General features: G+C 44.4%; 1 protein-coding gene across 1 annotated transcript; it reads left to right on the top strand.

Moving 5' to 3' along the window:
- The first annotated feature begins 184 nt into the window (after positions 1–184).
- On the top strand, positions 185–18,648 carry LOC131082996 (uncharacterized). The gene is given in 3 exon segments (XM_058023275.1): positions 185–472; positions 18,135–18,214; positions 18,216–18,648. Coding segments are annotated over 3 exon segments (771 nt in total). The 3' UTR covers positions 18,619–18,648.
- Positions 18,649–19,071: the final 423 nt, after the last annotated feature.

The raw sequence follows: 19,071 nt of genomic DNA, 5'->3' as shown, positions 1-19,071 counted from the left end.
CGAGGAGCAAACTCGAGCCATTTCTTGACGCTGCAGTATCAGCAGAAACCTGAGAGCTGTTTGGTGCAGCTCGGGGATCGGGAGGGCGGGGGAGCCGGGGGGCCGGGGCCGGCGGAGGAGGGAGGGATGCGCGCTGCCCCCAGGCCGGCCGCCCCCGCACGCTGCGCGCCGCGCCCCCGACGCAATGCGGGCGGCCCCGGGATGGGGCTGCGGGAGCCCGGGCAGCCGGCAGGGGAGGCACGGGAGGCCCGGACAGGTGTGCCGAGCAGCCGCTGCCCGACGCGCCGAGGGACGGCGGGACAGCGCTCGGTGCCCCCGCAGCAGCTGCGGCGGAGCGGGGCCGCACATCCCGCACGGAGCCCCGCTGCGGCCCCGGAGGGCGGCGGCTGCCCCGCAGTGCCCGGAGCCCCCCGGCCCCGGCCCGCCTCGGTTCCGAACGGGGCTGCGCCAGCGGAGCCTCCTGGACACATTGGTGGAGGCTAAATCCCGAGCGGAATGGGTGGAATTGGGAGGGTTAATCGTCAGGCAGGGACAGTGCCCTTTCATGCTGCTTTATCCCACCGAACTCGTTTAATTGATGAATCACATAACTTCGAGATGAAAAAGACCCATTATGTCATCAGCTGGCCTCCCCTGCCAGCACAGGATTGTTCCCCACAGTATATGATCACTTACATTATATAAAAGCCTGCTGCTCACTTTGTCAGGGCGGGAGCGGTGATCAAATACAACCCGTGCCTGTGTAATTTGAAGCAATCCAGAGCTAAGTAACACCAAGTCCGTGTTTAACAGACCTGGTCTCATTAGCTTTCCACTGCATAATACATTATCTTCACTTAAGATCACCACCTTGGCAGTCCAAAAATACTTAACCACCTGACCTCCCTGGTGGTTTCTGTCTCTTCTTCCCTTCTCCTTATTTATGCCCATGTTTTGTTGTTTGGGGTGAGGTTTTTTGATGATGTTGTGGTTTATTTTTAATTTTTTTACTAGAGCAAAAACCATTCTTAAAATCCTCTATCCCTGGCAGTGCTGTAATCACAACTAGTTGGCATGCTGCATTTACCAGCCCTATGGAAACATAAGTGCAAAGAAACAAACAGATTTCCTGCCTAGCCTGTACAAGGGTGGGTTTTGCTGTTGTTTGGTTTGTTTTGGCTTTTTTTCCAGTATCACATATGCTGAAAGTTTTGTGAGAAACTTCTGGTGAAGTTGTGAGCAAGAGAAACGTCTGTTTCTGCCACTCCCGGGTAAAACAATCAAAACACTAAATAAAAAGAGTGAGTCTTCCTCCAGTGAAAAATAAAGCACAATTCTGTCTGAAGTTCAGCAGCTCAGCATCAGCACCCAGCTCTGGACCCTGCATCCCTGGACCCTATAAAAACTAAACTCCCCCCAAAAAAGAAAGGCTGTCCCATCACCTAAACAAACCAGGCTGTTTTTCAACCCCTTGAGAAACTCAGTGACAGCCTTCGAGTCAACATCCTCTTATGGCAGTGAATTCCGTGCCTGGGTGACACGGCAGGCTGCAGAGAGCCCCGGGAGCTCTGCACTCGGTGTGCTTGGAGGTGCTGAGCAGAAGGAGCTCTGTGAGTGAGCGCACCCCCGCCTCCAGTGCAGCGCTTTGTCCCCCTGTCCAGCCCAAAGGATGCTCAGGAGTGGGCTGAAAATGCAGATCTAACAAGCAGAGGCCTGAGCTCTTGGTGCTGCTCTGCCCTTGGCTTTCTGCAGGATTGCAGACAAGGATATACATTCTGCTTTTGCATCTGGAAAACAGGACTTAAAAGTGCTTCCTGTGCCTGTCACAGTTCCTTAGGCCGCTGGTTTCTCAGAGCTGCCTTAGCACAGCAGAACCCTAATCCTCGTTGGGAGCTATGTGCACACCAGGCAGAGAAATAAGAAAGAGGAGTGATAGCAACCTTAGTTTTTCCATTACAGCTAAAGGACAAACTCGGATATTGCTCTCCCCCCTCCTCATTTTGAATAGCTTTGAACTGTGGAATTTCTCTTTGCAATCTAACTACCATTACTGACAGGCAGTCATGCTGGAAGGGAGGGATGTTTCTAAGTGGGCTAATAGCCATAGGGTCAATAAAATATTGTTAAAGTACACAGACTAATGAGCAGTGTAACTAGGGCTTGCAAGAAGGTCGTATGTTACACATTATAGTGCTAAGTAGCTTCAATTAAATGTTGAGGAATGGAAGAAGAGTCTAACTTGCTGCCAGATTCAAAGTCAGGCTGCTGCTGTTTCCTACCTTTTACATTACAGAAAATGGCCAGTAGCTGAACTGGTCATCCCCCCAAAGAGCCACACTGAGAACTTCTCTTCAGGAACAAAATTTTTTTGAAGGGAAACTAAAAATTGCAAAAAAACTTTGCAGCTTTTTGTGATGGGAAGTCTGGTGGTACTGTTGTGATGAGAAAGAACAGCATTTTTCTCTTTTTTTGTTTTGTTTTTCGTTTTAGAAAGAAAGAATTGAGTTGTTGAAGTTGTTGATTAAAAGTCCTTGTGTGTTGTGAGGATTACAAAAAAATTTTTATTGAATGAATGTGAATCTGAAACAGGATTAAAAAAATGAGCATTGGCATTACACAGTGAAACAGTCTTTAAATACTGTCAGGGAAATCCTGATTGAAATCAATGGATGCAGAAGCACAGTGGATTTCTGAGCATGGCCTCATCCCTGTGTCTTGAGAGGCCCCCAAAATTTCTTCACCTGAAAGAGACATTTTGTGTGATAAAAAACATTGTGAAATCCAATGGTAAAGGATGTCCTGGTTGCTTGAACACTATGGATCCTCACAGACACTGTAATCCCAATCCATCTAAGCATGGAAATCAACCTGGAAACATTATAGCTCCATTTTGAGCTGCCTAAAGCCACCAATGAGTTGTTCAGGTGTCACCACACATCTCATTTAATGGCCTTGGGAGGCAGAGGATAAAGTGAGATGTTATGGCCCCAGTTTGCTGTGCAGAGGGTCTGTCAATCATTCTGGTTCATTACATGGAAAGAGTCAACAGATGGAACCAAAGGTGAACTTGTGGTGTTGACAGTTGGGTTTTCTTCCTTGAAGGCAACAAAGAATCCTTTAAAAGCTTTAAATCTTTTAACACTGATTTATAAGCCTTGCTAATATCCTTCAGTATTATTTTGCATTTTTTGTGACTGGGATAATCAAATCTCATGCTTCATAGAATATTGATAGCTGATGGGAGATGACAATGACAATGACAATGACTTGGTTCCCTCTTGTTATATAATTTCATTTTTTGTCCTGTTCCCTTTTAAAGCCTTAAATAAGGGTCCTCTGTGATCAAAAAAGCCAAGGAGTGGAACCAGTCCTGTTGCTAAACAGAGGGAAGAGGAGAGCTTGGGAGTTATTGCTGTGAAGAAGGAAGCAGAAACTGCCTTGACTCATATGATAGTTGTGCCATTAGGACCAGCCTGGAGAGAAAGGATGCCCCTGCCTTGCCTCTATATCCCACATCATTGGGTTGGAAAGGTGCAAAGTGTGGCAAAAGGAGAATGGCTGGGCAGGGAAGAACAGAAAATGTTCTGTACTAGGTTGGGGTTGAGGTTTCTTCTGTCCTCCTCAAAAGCTTCTTATAATCAGAAATGGAAACAAAGTGCCAATCCTGAGCATATTCATGTTTTTAACACACATATTCAGGTTTTTAACACACTTAATGGGAGCCACTTTTGGCTTTCCATAATTGGATGATTTAGTACAAGATTTTATAAAAGCACCACAGCAAGAATATATTTATCACGAATGCTGCTAGCCACCAAGTGCAGAGAGCAGAGAGTGGCCTTTCCCTGTGTCATGAGGGGTGAGTACCACATGAAGAACCACTGTCAGAGAAGGGAACACCTGAGGAGGACAAAGCACCACCAGAGAAAGCACGTTCCTGTAAAATCCCAGAACCAGTCCTTACAGTGGGTCCTTGCAATACACAATCAAGAAGTCAGTTTTGGGAAGTCTGAGTTTGCTCCTGTCTGAAATCAATTGCAGGATGATTTCACTCAATAAAAAAAGATTCTGACACATAATTAAACAAAGTCCCACCTCATATGGCATCAAGCTGCCCAACAGTGAATCAGGAAGTGGTGGTGTTTTTGAAACAATAAGCTTTGTTAGGAAGCCCCAAGTTGAGGCTGAGTGGTGATGAGTGATAGAATCCCATAATCATAGAATGGTTTGGGTTGGAAGGGACCTTGAAGATCATCTCATTGCAGTGCCCCTGCCATGGGCAGGGACACTTTCCACTAGCCCAGGTGGCTCAGAGCCCCATCCAGCCTGGCCTTGGACACTTCCACAGATGGGGCAGCCACAGCTTCTCTGGGCAACCTGTGCCAGGGCCTCACCACCCTCACAGGGAACAATTTCTTCCCAATATCCAATCTAAACCTGCTCTCTGTCAGTGTGAAGCCATTGCCCCTTGTCCTGTCCAGGCCTTGTCCAGAGTTTCTCTCCCTCTTTTTTGGAGGCTCCCTTCAGGCACTGGAATGCTGCAATGAGATCACCCCAAAGCCTTCTCTTCTCCAGGTTGAACAAACACACCAAAGTGTGCCTTAGGAACTCAAGGCATAACAGGCTACTCCCAGTGCTCAAATAATTTACCAGTCTTGCCATAGCCATAATCACAACTACCCTACAAAATCAGAGCTGGGTTTAGCCCTAGCTGGGCTGCAAGTTCACCTGCAACAGAACTCCAGGAACACTCATTGACGGCAACATTAGACTGCAGCAATGGGACTGAGAGTTTATAGTAAGGATATTTTAAGGCCAGTTGCAATCTCTTGATGAGCTGCCATGAAATATGGCGCATTATCACTTGGTCTTGTGATAAAGGACGCTGAGAATCCACTCACATCCATCACTGAACAAGCCATGTGGAGGGAGAAGTCCTCATGGGCTTCATTTAGCCTTCCCAAAAAGTGTTGCCTTATTGTTTAAGCAGGCTGGTCCCTGCCTCAAAAGCTGACTGCAGACCTGAAATTCAAGCAACCAAAACATGGCAGTCTGTTGGCATTCTCAGTGTTACTGAGGGAAAATTCCTGAAAAGGAAGGATGTAAAGGAGAGAAGTAAAGAGACCCACAGAGAAAGGAACAGACTATACATCAGTGGCAGTGAAAAAGAAAAACAAGAAGTAGCTGCATAAAACAAGAATCCACACTCATGCCAAACCAGTGTCTACAGGACTGAAGTCACCAGTCTTCAGCAGTAATAGAAGTCAGGCTCAATTAGATGTATCAAATTCAAAAGTGTTCAGTGTTTCTTAGGAGTCAGGGCAGCATCTTACACTGGATTCATGATTGTCTTTATTATACCTGACAGAGTGTGAATGCTGGAATCATGATCGTGTGTTCTCCAGCAGAAACTAAGACGTGTTGTGGAGGGATTCCCAGGCACCAAGGCAGTGGCTGAGGGCAGTTTCCACTGGAACTGGACTTGCTGAAGAAGAAGGAGCCCTAGTCATGCTTCCAGACCCTCAGAACAGTATATTAAACTGAATGCAGATAAGCTGAAGCTTTCAGAGTACAGTGATGTCTATGAACTCTTCAGTGTTTCCAATTATACCTCAAAAACCTTAGAGCCATGAAGGAAATGTCCAGAGCAAAAGTGGTGAAGGATTTCTAGTTGTTCATTGAGAAGATAAACTACTAGATTCTTCTTTTTGTCCTCCTGCCTCTCAGGACATAAGAATTATTGAAGAAGTTATCACACAGAGACAGGATTTGGCAGCAGTCAGGGCCCCATGTGATGGGGTAAAGGCAATCCAGTGAAGGGCATCAGTCCCAAATTTCTATAAACCCCTGGAACAGACAGAGCCACAGAAAGCTTGGACCTTGCTGCAAAGTCAGCACCTGGAGCACTTCCTGGTGGAACCCTGACAGATAAACAAGGCGCTGCTGCTCCTGCACAGGGGGTGGAACAATCCCAGTGTGTCACTTTGGGGCACAGTAGGGAGATGCAGCATGAGCCCCAGCAGAAGGAGAGTATGCTGAGGAAGTGCTAAGTGCTCCTGGAAGCTGTCTGGGTGTGATGATAAAGGCATGGAACCACTTTGTGTTCAGAGAGTGAAGCTCTGCTGGGAGGAAGAAGGAGCACAGGCACTGCCCGTCTCGTTACTAGGCAAAGGATTGAGTGTTTGTGTCTGTGTGTGTGTGTGTGTGTGTGTGTGTGCACATGTGCAAGATGGGGTTTTTATTTAAAGCAGGACAAGCAGTAATCCCTGAGGATATAAGAGCTGCCATCAGGAAATGAATAACTTCATACCTAGGGATAGAGGATGCTTTATTGGAGCCAGACTATTCCACTAGCCAGGCACCAATGTGCACTGCAGAGCATGGTCAGGGTAAACACTGATCAGCTGGGATCTTCCTGCCATTCCAAGACACCTTTGCAAATGGTCATTTTATAGGGCAGGAGATGGATGGTTGGCTTGCTGCAAGCTGGCTCTGGAGGAAGCTCTGGCAAGAGCTGATTAGGAGAGGAGCAGTGGCTTCCCACTGTCTGACAGGCCTTGCATGCCCTGCTCTGACACGGCTTGTAGCACTCTGCAGCAAAATTTGTGCTCTTCAGCACTTCACAGGCCAGATTTCAGCACCAGATGTCTTGCCATGGGTATCACAAATGAAGAGGAGTGAGAGCAAACAAAGTTAGCAGCACAAACAGTGCAGGGAGTGATAGTCAAAACAAAGCAGTCAGGAAAGTGATCCTTACCTGCATAAGCTGGGATCCAGCAAAGCTTTTTCCCTTAGACTAAATAGGGAATGTCCAATGCATCTACTGAAGAAAACGTGTAGAGGAGGGTGGGCTGCAGTTCAGCAGCCAGGCTTTAGAAGCAGTTACACTATCAAGAAACTCACAATAAAGAAATAGAGAAAACAGAAGGTCAATGGCATCTGCCGCTCAGAGTGGAGCAGATATGAAGACAGAGAGCAGCAGCACAGGAAAGGCCGAAGGAAAGCAGCTGCAGCCTGGCAGGGATCATAGGCAGCAGCTACAGTGGCAGGAGAGTGCTAAAGGATGGCCAGAGGTAGCTGTAGAGCTGGGAGAAATCTCATGACACAGCTTGAGCAGAGACCAAACCAGAAATCATCAGCACCAAGGTGTTTGTGCAGCAGAGCTGCACTAATGGGAAATGGGATAGCGTAAAAGATGTGAGGGCAACAAAAGCCTGGCCATAAGGGGTCCTTATCTCTTGGGGGACTCAGGATCTTCAGCTGCAGCTCTAAGCTTGTAGAAAGCCCGAAAGAACCACACAAGGACAAGAAAAGGGCTGAGCAGGTAGTTCAAGTGTCTGTGGCAGAGGGTTGGAAATGCTCCCTGCTCCATTTGTCCTTCGCTGATGAAAAATCCCAGTGCACGTTGCTCTGCAGAGCTGCTTTGGCAGCATAGCTTCCTCTTGCTTTATTTTCATCATGCAGGAGAGGCAAAAATGCTTAACAGGGTGTGTTTCAAACATATACTTGCCTTAGAGCCCAAATTTAGAGTTACAGCTGCATGTCCTCTTTCGGGAACAGGGCTCTTCCTGACCTGCCTGCCCAGAATGCTTCTTGTCTGCTGGAGAGACAGCTCAAGTGAAGCAGAAGCAATTATTTACAGAAGAAGAAAGAACCTGAGTAAACAAAAACACTGGCGGCTACTGCATATTAAAATGAAAGACCCAGATGCTTTGAAGCTTTGTCCCCAGGTGATTTTAAGTGCTCCAGAACAATTCTAAGTCTTACCCAAAATGAAGGCCATGAGGCATCCCTCAGACACTACCAGGTCATCAATGTCTCATCTTTCCCTGAGCTTTGGACATTGCTGTTGTTCTAGCTTCTCAGTCTTGCTTTTTAATGTCTTGTCCTACTTTATATATGGGCCAGGGTCTGTTCTGGACTCGAGAAGTTGGTGACCTATTCCCTTTCTGGAACTTCTGCGCTGGCTGTGGCAGTAGAGTATGGTCTGCCTCCTGTTGGTTGTATTCCTTAAGCACTTTGTTAGATCATAGCTCTTGAGTTTTGAGCACCTCTTTTTATGATTTATTTTCACTTGAAGTCTCAAAATCAAGTCTCATAGTGTTTAAAATACCACTGAGTGCTTAGTGAGCACACTGCAGTAGGGCCATTACACTTCAGACAAATCTCTCCCTCCCTATGTGGCAACTTGCTGAGTTATTTACAAATCACTTGCCTTTACAATTTCTAAAGCTTTTGTCTCGTTATGTCCCGCTTTTCAAATCTTTGTGCATTATGTAGGAAAAGAGAAAGGACATGCATCACACACCTCCTGTCTGTGTCCAATTGCCTCAAGGCAGCAGTCAGCAAGTTAATATGCAACAGTTACAGCAGTATTTTCTGACTTCAGCAGCGTCTGAGGACCGATCCCAGGATAATGATCCCATTGTACTGTGTAGCAGAGAAATACATTGATAGTGTGAGTCATGCCAGGAAGAACTTTTCAACAAGGGACAGGCAGCAGTGAGCAGGGTAAGATGGATTTGCTGGGCAAAAATAACAGCACACGGAAAAAGGCCCTGCCAGCAGCTACTCTCAAACATCCTGCATGTGAGAGGTGAAGACATGCACTGGGATGCTCCAAATCTGAGCCAGAATATCAGATCACTGTTCTCATCCAGTCTTACCAAATATCTGCTTTTCCTACATCCTGATATATGCTTTGGAACAGGTAATCACTGTCAAAGCCACATCCCCAAAGCAACAGAACCCTTGGCAGAGATCTCTGGGATGTGTGGCAGGAGCCAGCAAAACCCTCTCATGGAAAGAAGTTTGTCTGCCTGAAACCTCAAGGTGATCCATGTTTGATCATTTGGATTCAAAGCCTGTCCTAATCATAATCTTTGATTTCCCTCATGCTTACTGATATAGTTTAAAAACATAAACTGGTTGTTGCTCTTAAAAATATAAACTATTTTAAAGGTTAAAACCAAGAAGTTGTGCTTGCCTCTGTCCTCACAAGCCAACATTTCACCTATGGAAATTGCCATGGCGTGGGTGATGTGAAAGGAATCCTCATCTAGCTGCAAGGACAGGTAACACCCAACCACACAGGCCTCCAGTGTCCTGGCATGTTTTACAAATGGCAAGTCCATCCCTTTTCTCCTGTGAGTGAATATAGTTTTATTTAGAGTTGCCAAACTATGGATGTATTTCAGGTTCCCTTATGAAAATTTTAGCTAGACCTGTCTGAGGTCACTGTGTGGTTCAATGAAGCCAATTTCCTACAACTGCAAAGCAGCAGAAAAGTAATTATGATGTTTTGTTTGATTGATAAAAAGAGATAGAAATATAATCATTAAGAAGTGATAGCAGATGATATCTTTATCTGTAACACTATTTCTGTGTTTGGGTATCTTGTACTGTGGGGAAAAGGCAGAGATTGAAAATGCATTAAATATAGCAACTAAGGATGGTGAATGGCATAGGGAAAAAAAGAAAATGTGTGGAAGTAATGTATTTCAACATAAATCAAATCCTTCTTTAATTGATCTCTGCAGTTTTTTAAATTTATGACAAATCATGAGTATTCCCCAGCTGTGAACTTTTAGAGTTAATCTTGTAAAAAGAATGATCACCCTTCTAACTCACAGGCATCTGTGACTGTGCAAATCTCATTGGATTGCTACCAGCTGGAAAATCAGAGCGTGGAGCAGAACTCTGACCTTTGTGCTGCAAAATCCGAGGAAACAATCAACTGAAGGAGATAAAGGAGAATCCTCCCCATTAAGGAGGAAGTGGTACAGAAATCAAATTCACTTGTGCAAAGATTCATTTTGCCAGCCTGCCCACCAAGGCAAAGAGCTCCACCTACTCAGCCAGCCGCAGGGAGGATCTGGGAACTCTGACTTGGAGCATTAAATTAATCAGAGCACTGCTAGGAGCTAGCATAGCAGGGGTTGGAGGGTCCTTTTGCTGTGGAACCCTGTTTGAGGAAGAGCTGTAAGAGGAGACCAGGCAGCTCTTTCATTCTAGCCAGGGAAACAACAAAGACATCCAGGGACATTAGCGCCAAATAAACACAGAACAGTCAAAAGAGTTATTTCCTCACATAAAATGAAAGTCACCAATGTATTGAGGACAAGCACAAGTCATATGTTCCTCTTAAGTCCTACTTAATCCCTGCTTTGAGGATTTAAGGGACATTCAAGTGATTCATAAACCCTGTGTGTGTTTTCTGCACAAGAATGACTTTTACCCACCACAGAGACAGCTGAGACATGGGAAATTCTGCAGTGGGTCTCATCAATGGAATAATGCTGTTGTGTTCAAGAAGGTGTGGCTGAGGCTCTGTCTCACTTGCAGCTGTAGCTTTAATATCTGACATCCTGATAGTCCAAACTTATGGTTTATGGCAGGCCTTGATTCCCCACAGGATTCTGCAAGTAATGTATGTGTCTTACTGGCATCATTACATATCTGGCAGGGAAAGTAAGTCAAGGAGGAGCTTTGCATCAAGCACAAGCCAGGAATAAAGGCAGGAGGTCTCTTCTGACTGACAGTTTATTGATCTGAGCCAGCACAACCAACTTCCTGTTTTCTAAAAAAAAAAAAAAAAAAAAAAGCTATAGAAAAATATCTGTTTGTTTTCAGAGGAAGGATACGTCCAGCTGGAAAATGGCTGAAATCAGCAAGATGGTGCCTAAATGTTGCTGCTTTTGAAGGTAACAACCAAACTGTGCAAGATGGTTTCAGATACCTTTTGAACAGTGTGTGTGAATTTATTTTTGCTTGGGTTTTTGGTTTATGCCTTGTTGTGGTGATCTGTTCTTTTTCCCTTTGCATATTTTTACTGTAGGTTCCTTGGCAGTGGCTCCTGCATCTCTCACAGCTCTGTTCTGCAGCATGCAGTGGAAAGGAGATTATTCAGATCTATAGTTCTGTCAAATGACACTCCTTAAGATATTGTGTAAGCTTAAAAAGGTGAATTTATGCTCTGGCTTTTATACCTCTTTGTGCCCAAGGCACTTTAATGCATAAAAATAGAAGCAAATAAACATGTACACCCACCACTTGCTAGGGCCATGAGCTCTGAGAGTTATTTTGTAGGGGGATTGATACCTTCATATCTCCTTTCCTAAAAGGAAAAAGAAAATTTAGAGAGACTATTTGCAAGGGCCTGGAGTGAAAGGATGGCTTCACATTGATGCAGAGTAGAGTTAGACTGGATATGAGGAAAAAATTCTGTGAGGGTGCTGAGGCCCTGGCACAGGTTGGCCAGAGAAACTGAGGTTGCCCCATCCCCAGAAGTGTTCCAGGGCAGGTTGGATGGGGCTCTGAGCAACCTGGGATAGTGGAAGGTGTCCCTGCCCATGACAGGAGTTGGAACTGGATGGTCTTTAAGGTCTCTTCCAAGCCCAGTCATTCTATAAGTCCATGAAATTCAAACATGTTGCAAGAAGTAGAGAAAAACTGGTATTGAAGAGATACAGTAAACAAACTCTGGTTAAAGGGTAATCTTTTTTTTCATACACAAAATAAACCCCAAAACCTAGATAAAGTTGTAGATGGATTCTAGTCCCAGAACCCTGGTTCTCACTTGTGAGCCTCAGCAGCAGCAGCATTATCTTGGTCCACACACTTTTCTTCCCCTTCCCATCTTTCCTCTTGCCATTTCTTTGTAGACCGTAGTCTCTGAGGAGCAAGAGTTTGCAAGTCCATATGATATGTAATTCAGGTGGCCCTGATGCTGTGCCAGTAGAAAAATATAAAAATCTCCAGTTTGACACTCAGCAACACAGCTGGGAAGTTGGAGAGGGAGCAACAGTACTGTTTGTTCCTGATGGAGCATGACCTCTGGCTCTGTCCAGCTTTGATCTTTAAAGAAAAGAAAGCTTTCCCGGGTCCTTTCATAGTGCTTCTCCTGCTGTGCTGCTCTTTTTTGCTCCTAGACAGCTCCCCAGCTGCAGCAGGAACTCCCAGCTCTCTGTCCCTGCTGGGGGGAAATGGTGCTCCCTGCCAGCAGAGGTGTCCTGGATGCAATTATAAACCAGAGGGATCTCCTGTGACATGAGGAATATTGCATTTACTCTGGATATTTAGCAAGAACTGGTAATCCAAAACATTCTGGCTCCACTGCAGCCCTCCTTTCCTTCAAAACCCCTCACAAGCTCTCTCCTATACTCCATCTTCCATGCTGGAACACCTTTGGCTTTGCAGCCGATGGCAATGCAGCACTGCCCGCTGCCAAGATGAGCCAGTTCATTTTTCCATCATCTGCATCTTACTATGAAGCAGCAGAAAAAGAGGGGGGAAAAAAAACCTTGGCAGCTGATCTGTGGCACTTTATCTCCTGTTGAGGGGCTCTCAGCAATATGAGCACATTGATTCAAATACCTCAGGAATAAGCAAACTGAGAAGTCCAGAGACTGCTGGCCCTTACTGACATGGTAGACCTGAAGACAATCTACAGAGCCAGCTAAAATTCCAACCTCAGATTCCTAAACAGCTCAGATTTTCCTGGTGCTTTTCCCACCCCTTGGTGCAGCATTGAAATGGAACATTTTCTTGGCATTATACCTTTCCTATCTGCTCTCTCCACCCACTTTCATCACATTGTGTCTCAGTATTAGCCTGGCTTTTGGGCACATGATGCTGTGGAATTAAAAGCTTGAGTTTTTAGCAGATTAGTCCAATCAACTTTCAGTTGTAACAAAAACAAAAGCAACTTTCAAATGGGAAGCCAGGTATCACAGCAAGGAATGCACAAGATATCCATGATTTAGTTCAATTAAAAATATCCATTTTATTTCTCATTCCCTCTATGTGCTTTTAATCTTTTCAATAAAGGCAAATCAAATGCTTTCAACTTGCTCAGGCCCACAGTGAGTTAAAAATTGTATTTTAGAAGGAAGAAGTTTCCAATTTCCTATTTTTTGGAGCTAAGCAGCATTTTCCATGGGCTACTGAATGTCTTCAAAATAACAACCGAACCTTTGTAAATACAAGCACAGCCTTCCTTTCCCTCTGAAACTCTGAATCTTGGAAAATAAACAGGGATGGACACTTCAAGATGATGGTTCCTGTTCCAAGACCTGAAGAATTTTACAGAAATCCCTCTTCCTGCTCTTCTGCCTTGGGGCTGTGGCAGAAGGGAGCTGTGGAGCCAGATTCAAGCTCTTGGTGCACTGCAAACCCATGGCTTCCGATGGTTTGCTCCTCACTGAGGATGCCAGAGGATAAAAAAGAGTCAGGAAGTTCAGATACAGCATCAAGGAGCAGCCTCCACCAGCAGCTAAGTGAGTAGGGCTAAAAGATAGAGAGCATCATCATTTTCCAGGGAGCTTGACAAAGTTTAAAACAGTAAAATAAAACAGTATTTCTGATACCATGTAGAGTAAATGCAGTGCTCTGTTGTACATCAAATTAGGCAAGGGATACCAACATTTCAACATCTCCCCCTGAAAAAATTGTTTATACACTCAAAACAAATGAACAACAGGAAAAAAGAAAGGGATATGAAAACATCATAGCTAAAATGTGCCTTTCATCTTCTTGTGTCAGGTTCTGAATTATTACAGATCCTGCTGCATACTTGTGAAACAGCCATAAGAAATTTTTGGTTTTACTTGAAAACAAACAAAAAAAATCCCCAAAAATGACAAAGAAACAAACAAACAAAAACAAAAAAACCCCAACCCCCCCGCAAACTATTTCAGCTAAGTTGAAGGGATAATTTTGTATTTCCAAATGCACCGAAAACTCAAATCATTTGCAGTTAAAATTACCTTTCCCAAACCAGTGGCATTCATTTAGGCACTGCAGTGTTTTTGCTGAGCTGTGCTGGAATTTTGACTCCTGTAAATCAGGATTTTTGTGCCTATGCTTATCTGTGCAACAGAAATAACAAGGAGTAGTTTGTACCTAGAAAAAACTGACCTAGCTGAGAAGTTTATTATCTTGGAGCACAAACCTGAGAAGTTAAGGAAATAGAGGTTTTTCTTGTGCTGCTTTTACTATGGGTGGAGCAAGAGCAGAAATTCAGGTGGACAGATGGAGGTGCATTTCAAAGCACAGCAGTTAAACTTTCCAAAGCTTCCAGAGTCCAACAGTATTTTATTTTCCTGAGGCGCAAGAACCTACTGGACACAGAAGTCCCTGCATGGGTGAACACAAGCATTGACCATCTAGATATTGATAAAAAGGCAGTGTAAATTATAGGAGGACATGCTTCAGTAATGGTGTCTTAGACAAGACTCAGTGAAACAGGAAAGTGTGGACAGAAATCTCATGGTTAATTCTAAAGATTTATTTACTCAGTGCATCGAAGATTGACACAGTTCACATACCTCCTAGATCCTTGGAGACGGGTATTTTCCTAAATATTTATTGGTTTTCAGACACTGAACTTCTGTCTTCAGTGACCATTGTGCATTTGTGGGGGTTTCCCTCTTCTTAAATCTGTTATCCCAGAGGTGCCACCACTATCCCTGATGGGCTCAGCCTTGGCCAGTGGCAGGTCCATCCTGGAGCCATCTGGAACTGGCTCTGTTTGACACAGGGGGAGCTTCTAGAAGCTTGTCACTCCTGCTACCACAACTGTGCCCTATGAACACAGTGCACCCCAAAATGAAAATAACCGCAGTGAGAAGTTGCATAGTTTTATCAAACCTCCTCTGTGTATTTTTCAGGCTTAAATGAAGTTGATTTTAGAATATTACCTGTTCAAGGTAAAGCTAGGAATAGCTTTCCTGCCAGAAGCAATTCGTGCTAAGTGCATTCTTTGAATGCAGGGCTGGCCTTTAGGGAAATGCTTGTGTGATGCAAATGTGCAAAGATGGATGTGGTAATAAGAAAAATGCTTTCACACAGGCTCTTCATTTGAGCTTTCTTGTCCACAGAGAGCAGGGGTGCAAAGTTCAGTGGCCTAAACTTAACTGTAGCTTGGAGTATTTTGCTGTGTTACATTTTCTTTCTGTGACTTTCCCAAGTAGATGTTATATGTCAAAATATGATCCCAAACAGGCTTATTTGCTTCAAAGTGTTACATTTTGCTAGCCAGCATTTCTTCATAATTTTCAATCTAAACCTGCTCTTGGTCAATGAGAAAGCAGTGAAAGTTGTGCCAGGGCATCCTGCTGTAGAGAGGATTACAAAATATGTCATATAATGTTTATCCAGTCATAGCCGAAATAACACAGTTTAATTCACTGGGCAACTCACAGCACCACTGTGGGATGACACAAAATTGGTGAAGATGGTAACGTAGAAAATTCCTACTGGTTTACTAGGAGAGGGAACATGAAGAGGGGCTATTTACCAGGGCCTGGAGTGACAGGACAAGGGGCAATGGCTTCACACTGACAGAGAGCAGGTTTAGATTGGATATCCAGAAGAAATACTTTCCTGTGAGGGTGGTGAGGCCCTGGCACAGGTTGCCCAGAGCAGCTATGGCTGCTCCATCCCTGGAAGTGTCCGAGGCCAGGCTGGGGGTCTGGGCAAGGTTAGAACTGGATGATATTTAAAGTTAATTCCAACCATTCTATGATTCTGAGAAAGCGGTTCCAGGTGGTAAAAGCACATCTCCCCACCATCCCCTCAGCCCGTAATTTGAATGAAACAGCACAGGCCAAACGTTGCTTTAGCCTTTTGCTCTTTGGATAATATTACCAGCTCTCCCAGGCTTGAGTGTAAGGAGCTTAGCTCTGCAGCATTATTGTGACTAATCTCATCAGAGACTGCTGTGGCAGCCAGGCTCCCCTGAGACAGAAAAGGGGGAGGATCTCAGAATAAGGGAAGGGCAGATGGGGAAGCCCCGCATAAATCATAAAGAATATGAAATAAACATTCAAGAGCTCAATGAAAATCCCAGATTAAAAACAAACAAACAAACAAACAAACAAACAAACAAACAAACAAAAAACCCATGTCTAGTCTCAGGCTGCCTTGCACCTAAAAATATCAAAATCCCATTTCTCTTCTTTCATAGGCTGAGGGAATGTAGATCTGTATCAGAAGAATCTAATGTGGGCATGAACCTATATGGGACATTTCCTGCTGGACTTCCCATGAGTTTAAAAATCTATTTTACAGTTCAGAAGTGCTACATTAGTAGTGGCAAATTCACCAAATTATCTGATTCCATCGTCCTGAAAATTAGTTTACCCTTGACCTCAAGGCAGCACAGTTACCTTAAGAAAAGATTAATTAAAACAAGACTTTCTTTTTATTTTCTTTCTCTCAGAAAAAAAAAAAAAAAAAAAAAAAAAAAAAAAAAAAAAAAAAAAAAAGAAGAAAAAAAACCACCTGGCTGGAAATGGTAGAATGATTAGAGAGGATGTTTGGCTTAGACTGTGGGGAAGACCCAAAAAGCTAGGACATTTCAGGTTTTCCTATGGCTTCCAACAGAGACCAAGAAAGAAACTTGTACAATAGAAAGGACCAAAAGGATAGATCCAGCTCAGTGGGATAGATGGGAAGAGATCCTGGGCAAGGTTATGAACTTCCAAGAGAGAAAAGTATATTGCTGGGAATCTGCTTTAACTGTTCTGTGGCTACAATCTTCCAAAGCCATGTAAAATGTGCTTTCTTCAGTGATTTTGATTTGTATGCTAGGAACTCACCTGTTAAGGTAGCATTTTCTTAGGAAAAAAAAAAAGAAAAAAAAAGACAATCTCATGGAAAACTTGGGTTTCTGGAAGTATGTAGGAACTGGAAAATGATAGTCATGAAGACTGAGCAAAATCATATCATGATCTCAATCCACAGATTAACCTTTTTCAGATCTGTTGCAAGGCATGTCAGAAGAACAGGGAGAGCTGGCTGTGAAAACATAAAATTGCCTGAAAGAATGCATATTTATCCACTTATATCTGGCCTTCCATCCATTCATTGATCTTGAGCACACCCTAACAAAACATGCTTCAGTTTCCTTTCTTTCCCCCTCACACATCAATCCAGGCAGTTACTGGACATGATAATTACAGTAAGCTCTTAAATCCCAATAAATACTACCAAGCTGGCTACTCAGAGGCTTCCATGCCATCGACTTTTTAACACAATGTAATGATGTATTGCATCTGAGTACTTTTAGAAGTTTACCCCTTGATTAGACTTAGAGAGAGGGAGGAAATACTGTCAGAAATGGGAAGGAGATATTTCAGCCTGGAAAGAGGTTATGTTTTCAAATTTTTACTTTCAGAACAGTGGCAGAATAATAAACATGTAAGGGTTCCTGGTTTTAGGCTCTGGTGTTCTTTCAGTGACAGAGAATGATGCCTCTGCTGCTGTGAAGGCTCTGGAACACCCAGTGCTGTGGAAACTTGGTTTGTCACTGGCTAACCCATGTCCTGCAACATGAGCTCAATTTCTTAGGCTGTACTTGCAAAGGGGCCAGAATCTTGGCTTGCTACTCATGGTTGTACCCAAATTCCATCGTCCAGCATCACCAGTGGAAATGCCCAAGGTTTTCACTACCAAGAACAAAATCAGAACCAGGGTGGGGGGCAGTGGAAACAAACCCACGGATGTAGCACCTCCCACCTTCCACCTGCATGTTGGCCAGGCATTGCCTCAGAGTTATATCAGTCCTGTCTGCCCCCTCTCTCCATCCTACCTGGGCCAGGAAAATTGTGCAGCTCCCTGCACAGGTCACCATAAAGTTTAGGAAACAAAAAATAGTTCCTCTTCTGGCCTAAACTCACAGAGCTCAAACACCTCCTCTAAGGGAAATGCCTTCTGAATCTCAAATTTCTCATGATTCAGAACTTACTCAGAGCCATTCTTTCCAGCACATCTCACAAAAGGTACCATTTAGTTTTGCTGCCTCAAGATATTTCTATTCTGCAGCAGCAGCAGGGTAGGACCAGGATGAGGAGGGAAACGAGTGTAGATCAACTAGAGGGGTGTAGGGTTCTTCAGAGAGGCTTGGAAAGGCTGGACATATGGACAGAATCAAACGGGATGAGCTTCAATAAGTCCAAGTGCCGAGTATTGCACTTCGGCCATAATAATCCCCTGTACCGATACAAGCTGGGGACGGAATGGCTGGATAGTGCCCAGGTGGAAAGGGACCTGGGGGTGCTGGTTGACAGTCGATTGAATATGAGCCAGCAGTGTGCCCAGGTAGCCAAGAAGGCCAATGCCATCCTGGCCAGTATCAGAAATGGAGTGGCCAGCAGGAACAGAGAGGTCATTCTTCCCCTGTACTCGGCACTGGTGAGGCCTCACTTGGAGTATTGCATCCAGTTCTGGGCCCCTCACTTTAGGAGGGAGGTTGAGTTACTTGAGCGTGTCCAGAGGAGAGCAACGAAACTGATAAAGGGCTTGGAACACAAGCCATATGAAGAGCGACTGAGGGAGCTGGGGTTGTTCAGCCTGGAGAAAAGGAGACTAAGGGGTGACCTCATCACTCTCTACAACTTCCTGAAGGGTGGCTATAGTGAGCTGGGGGTCGGCCTCTTTCTCCGGGTGACAACGGATAGAACAAGAGGACACAGTCTCAAGTTGCGTCAAGGTAGATGTAAGTTAGAAGTAAGAAGGAAATACTTCACAGAAAGAGTGGTCAGAAACTGGAATCATTTACCCAGTGAGGTGGTGGAGGCATCATCCCTTGAAGAATTCAAAAAAAGACTGGATGTGGCACTTGCTGCCATGATCTAGTTGAACAGTTAGAACATCGGCTGGACTAGATGATCTTATAGGTCTCTTCCAGTCTTGAAAATTCTGTGATTCTGTGATTCTGTGAAACACACAAGAAAAGAGAACATTTGGCATTCCAAATGGCTGAAAGGTGAGGAAGGGATCCTGGCACATGGTGAGTCAAGAAAAAAAGAAAGTCAATAGTCAAGAAAAAAGCCTGGGAAGGGTTGATACAACTGCAGGTGAGAGGAGTATGCTCTGCGTGAAGGGTTGCAGGGGACCAGCAGCATTGCAGGGGCTACAAAATCTCTAGAGGACTGTGGGTGAGTAGAGTGAAGCAAGGTTCATCAGATCCTTCTCCTGAATCCAGTAAGTGACTCTTACAAAATCTGAATATCAACAAATTCATCAGAACCAGGTGATTCACTCCATTTTGGTTGCTGTAAGTGCTGTGAAGTTCTGTATACAGCAAAC

This window comes from Melospiza georgiana, chromosome 4 (assembly GCF_028018845.1).
Source record: "Melospiza georgiana isolate bMelGeo1 chromosome 4, bMelGeo1.pri, whole genome shotgun sequence".
NCBI classification, from domain to species: domain Eukaryota; kingdom Metazoa; phylum Chordata; class Aves; order Passeriformes; family Passerellidae; genus Melospiza; species Melospiza georgiana.
This window is presented reverse-complemented; position numbering and strand designations above follow the sequence as displayed.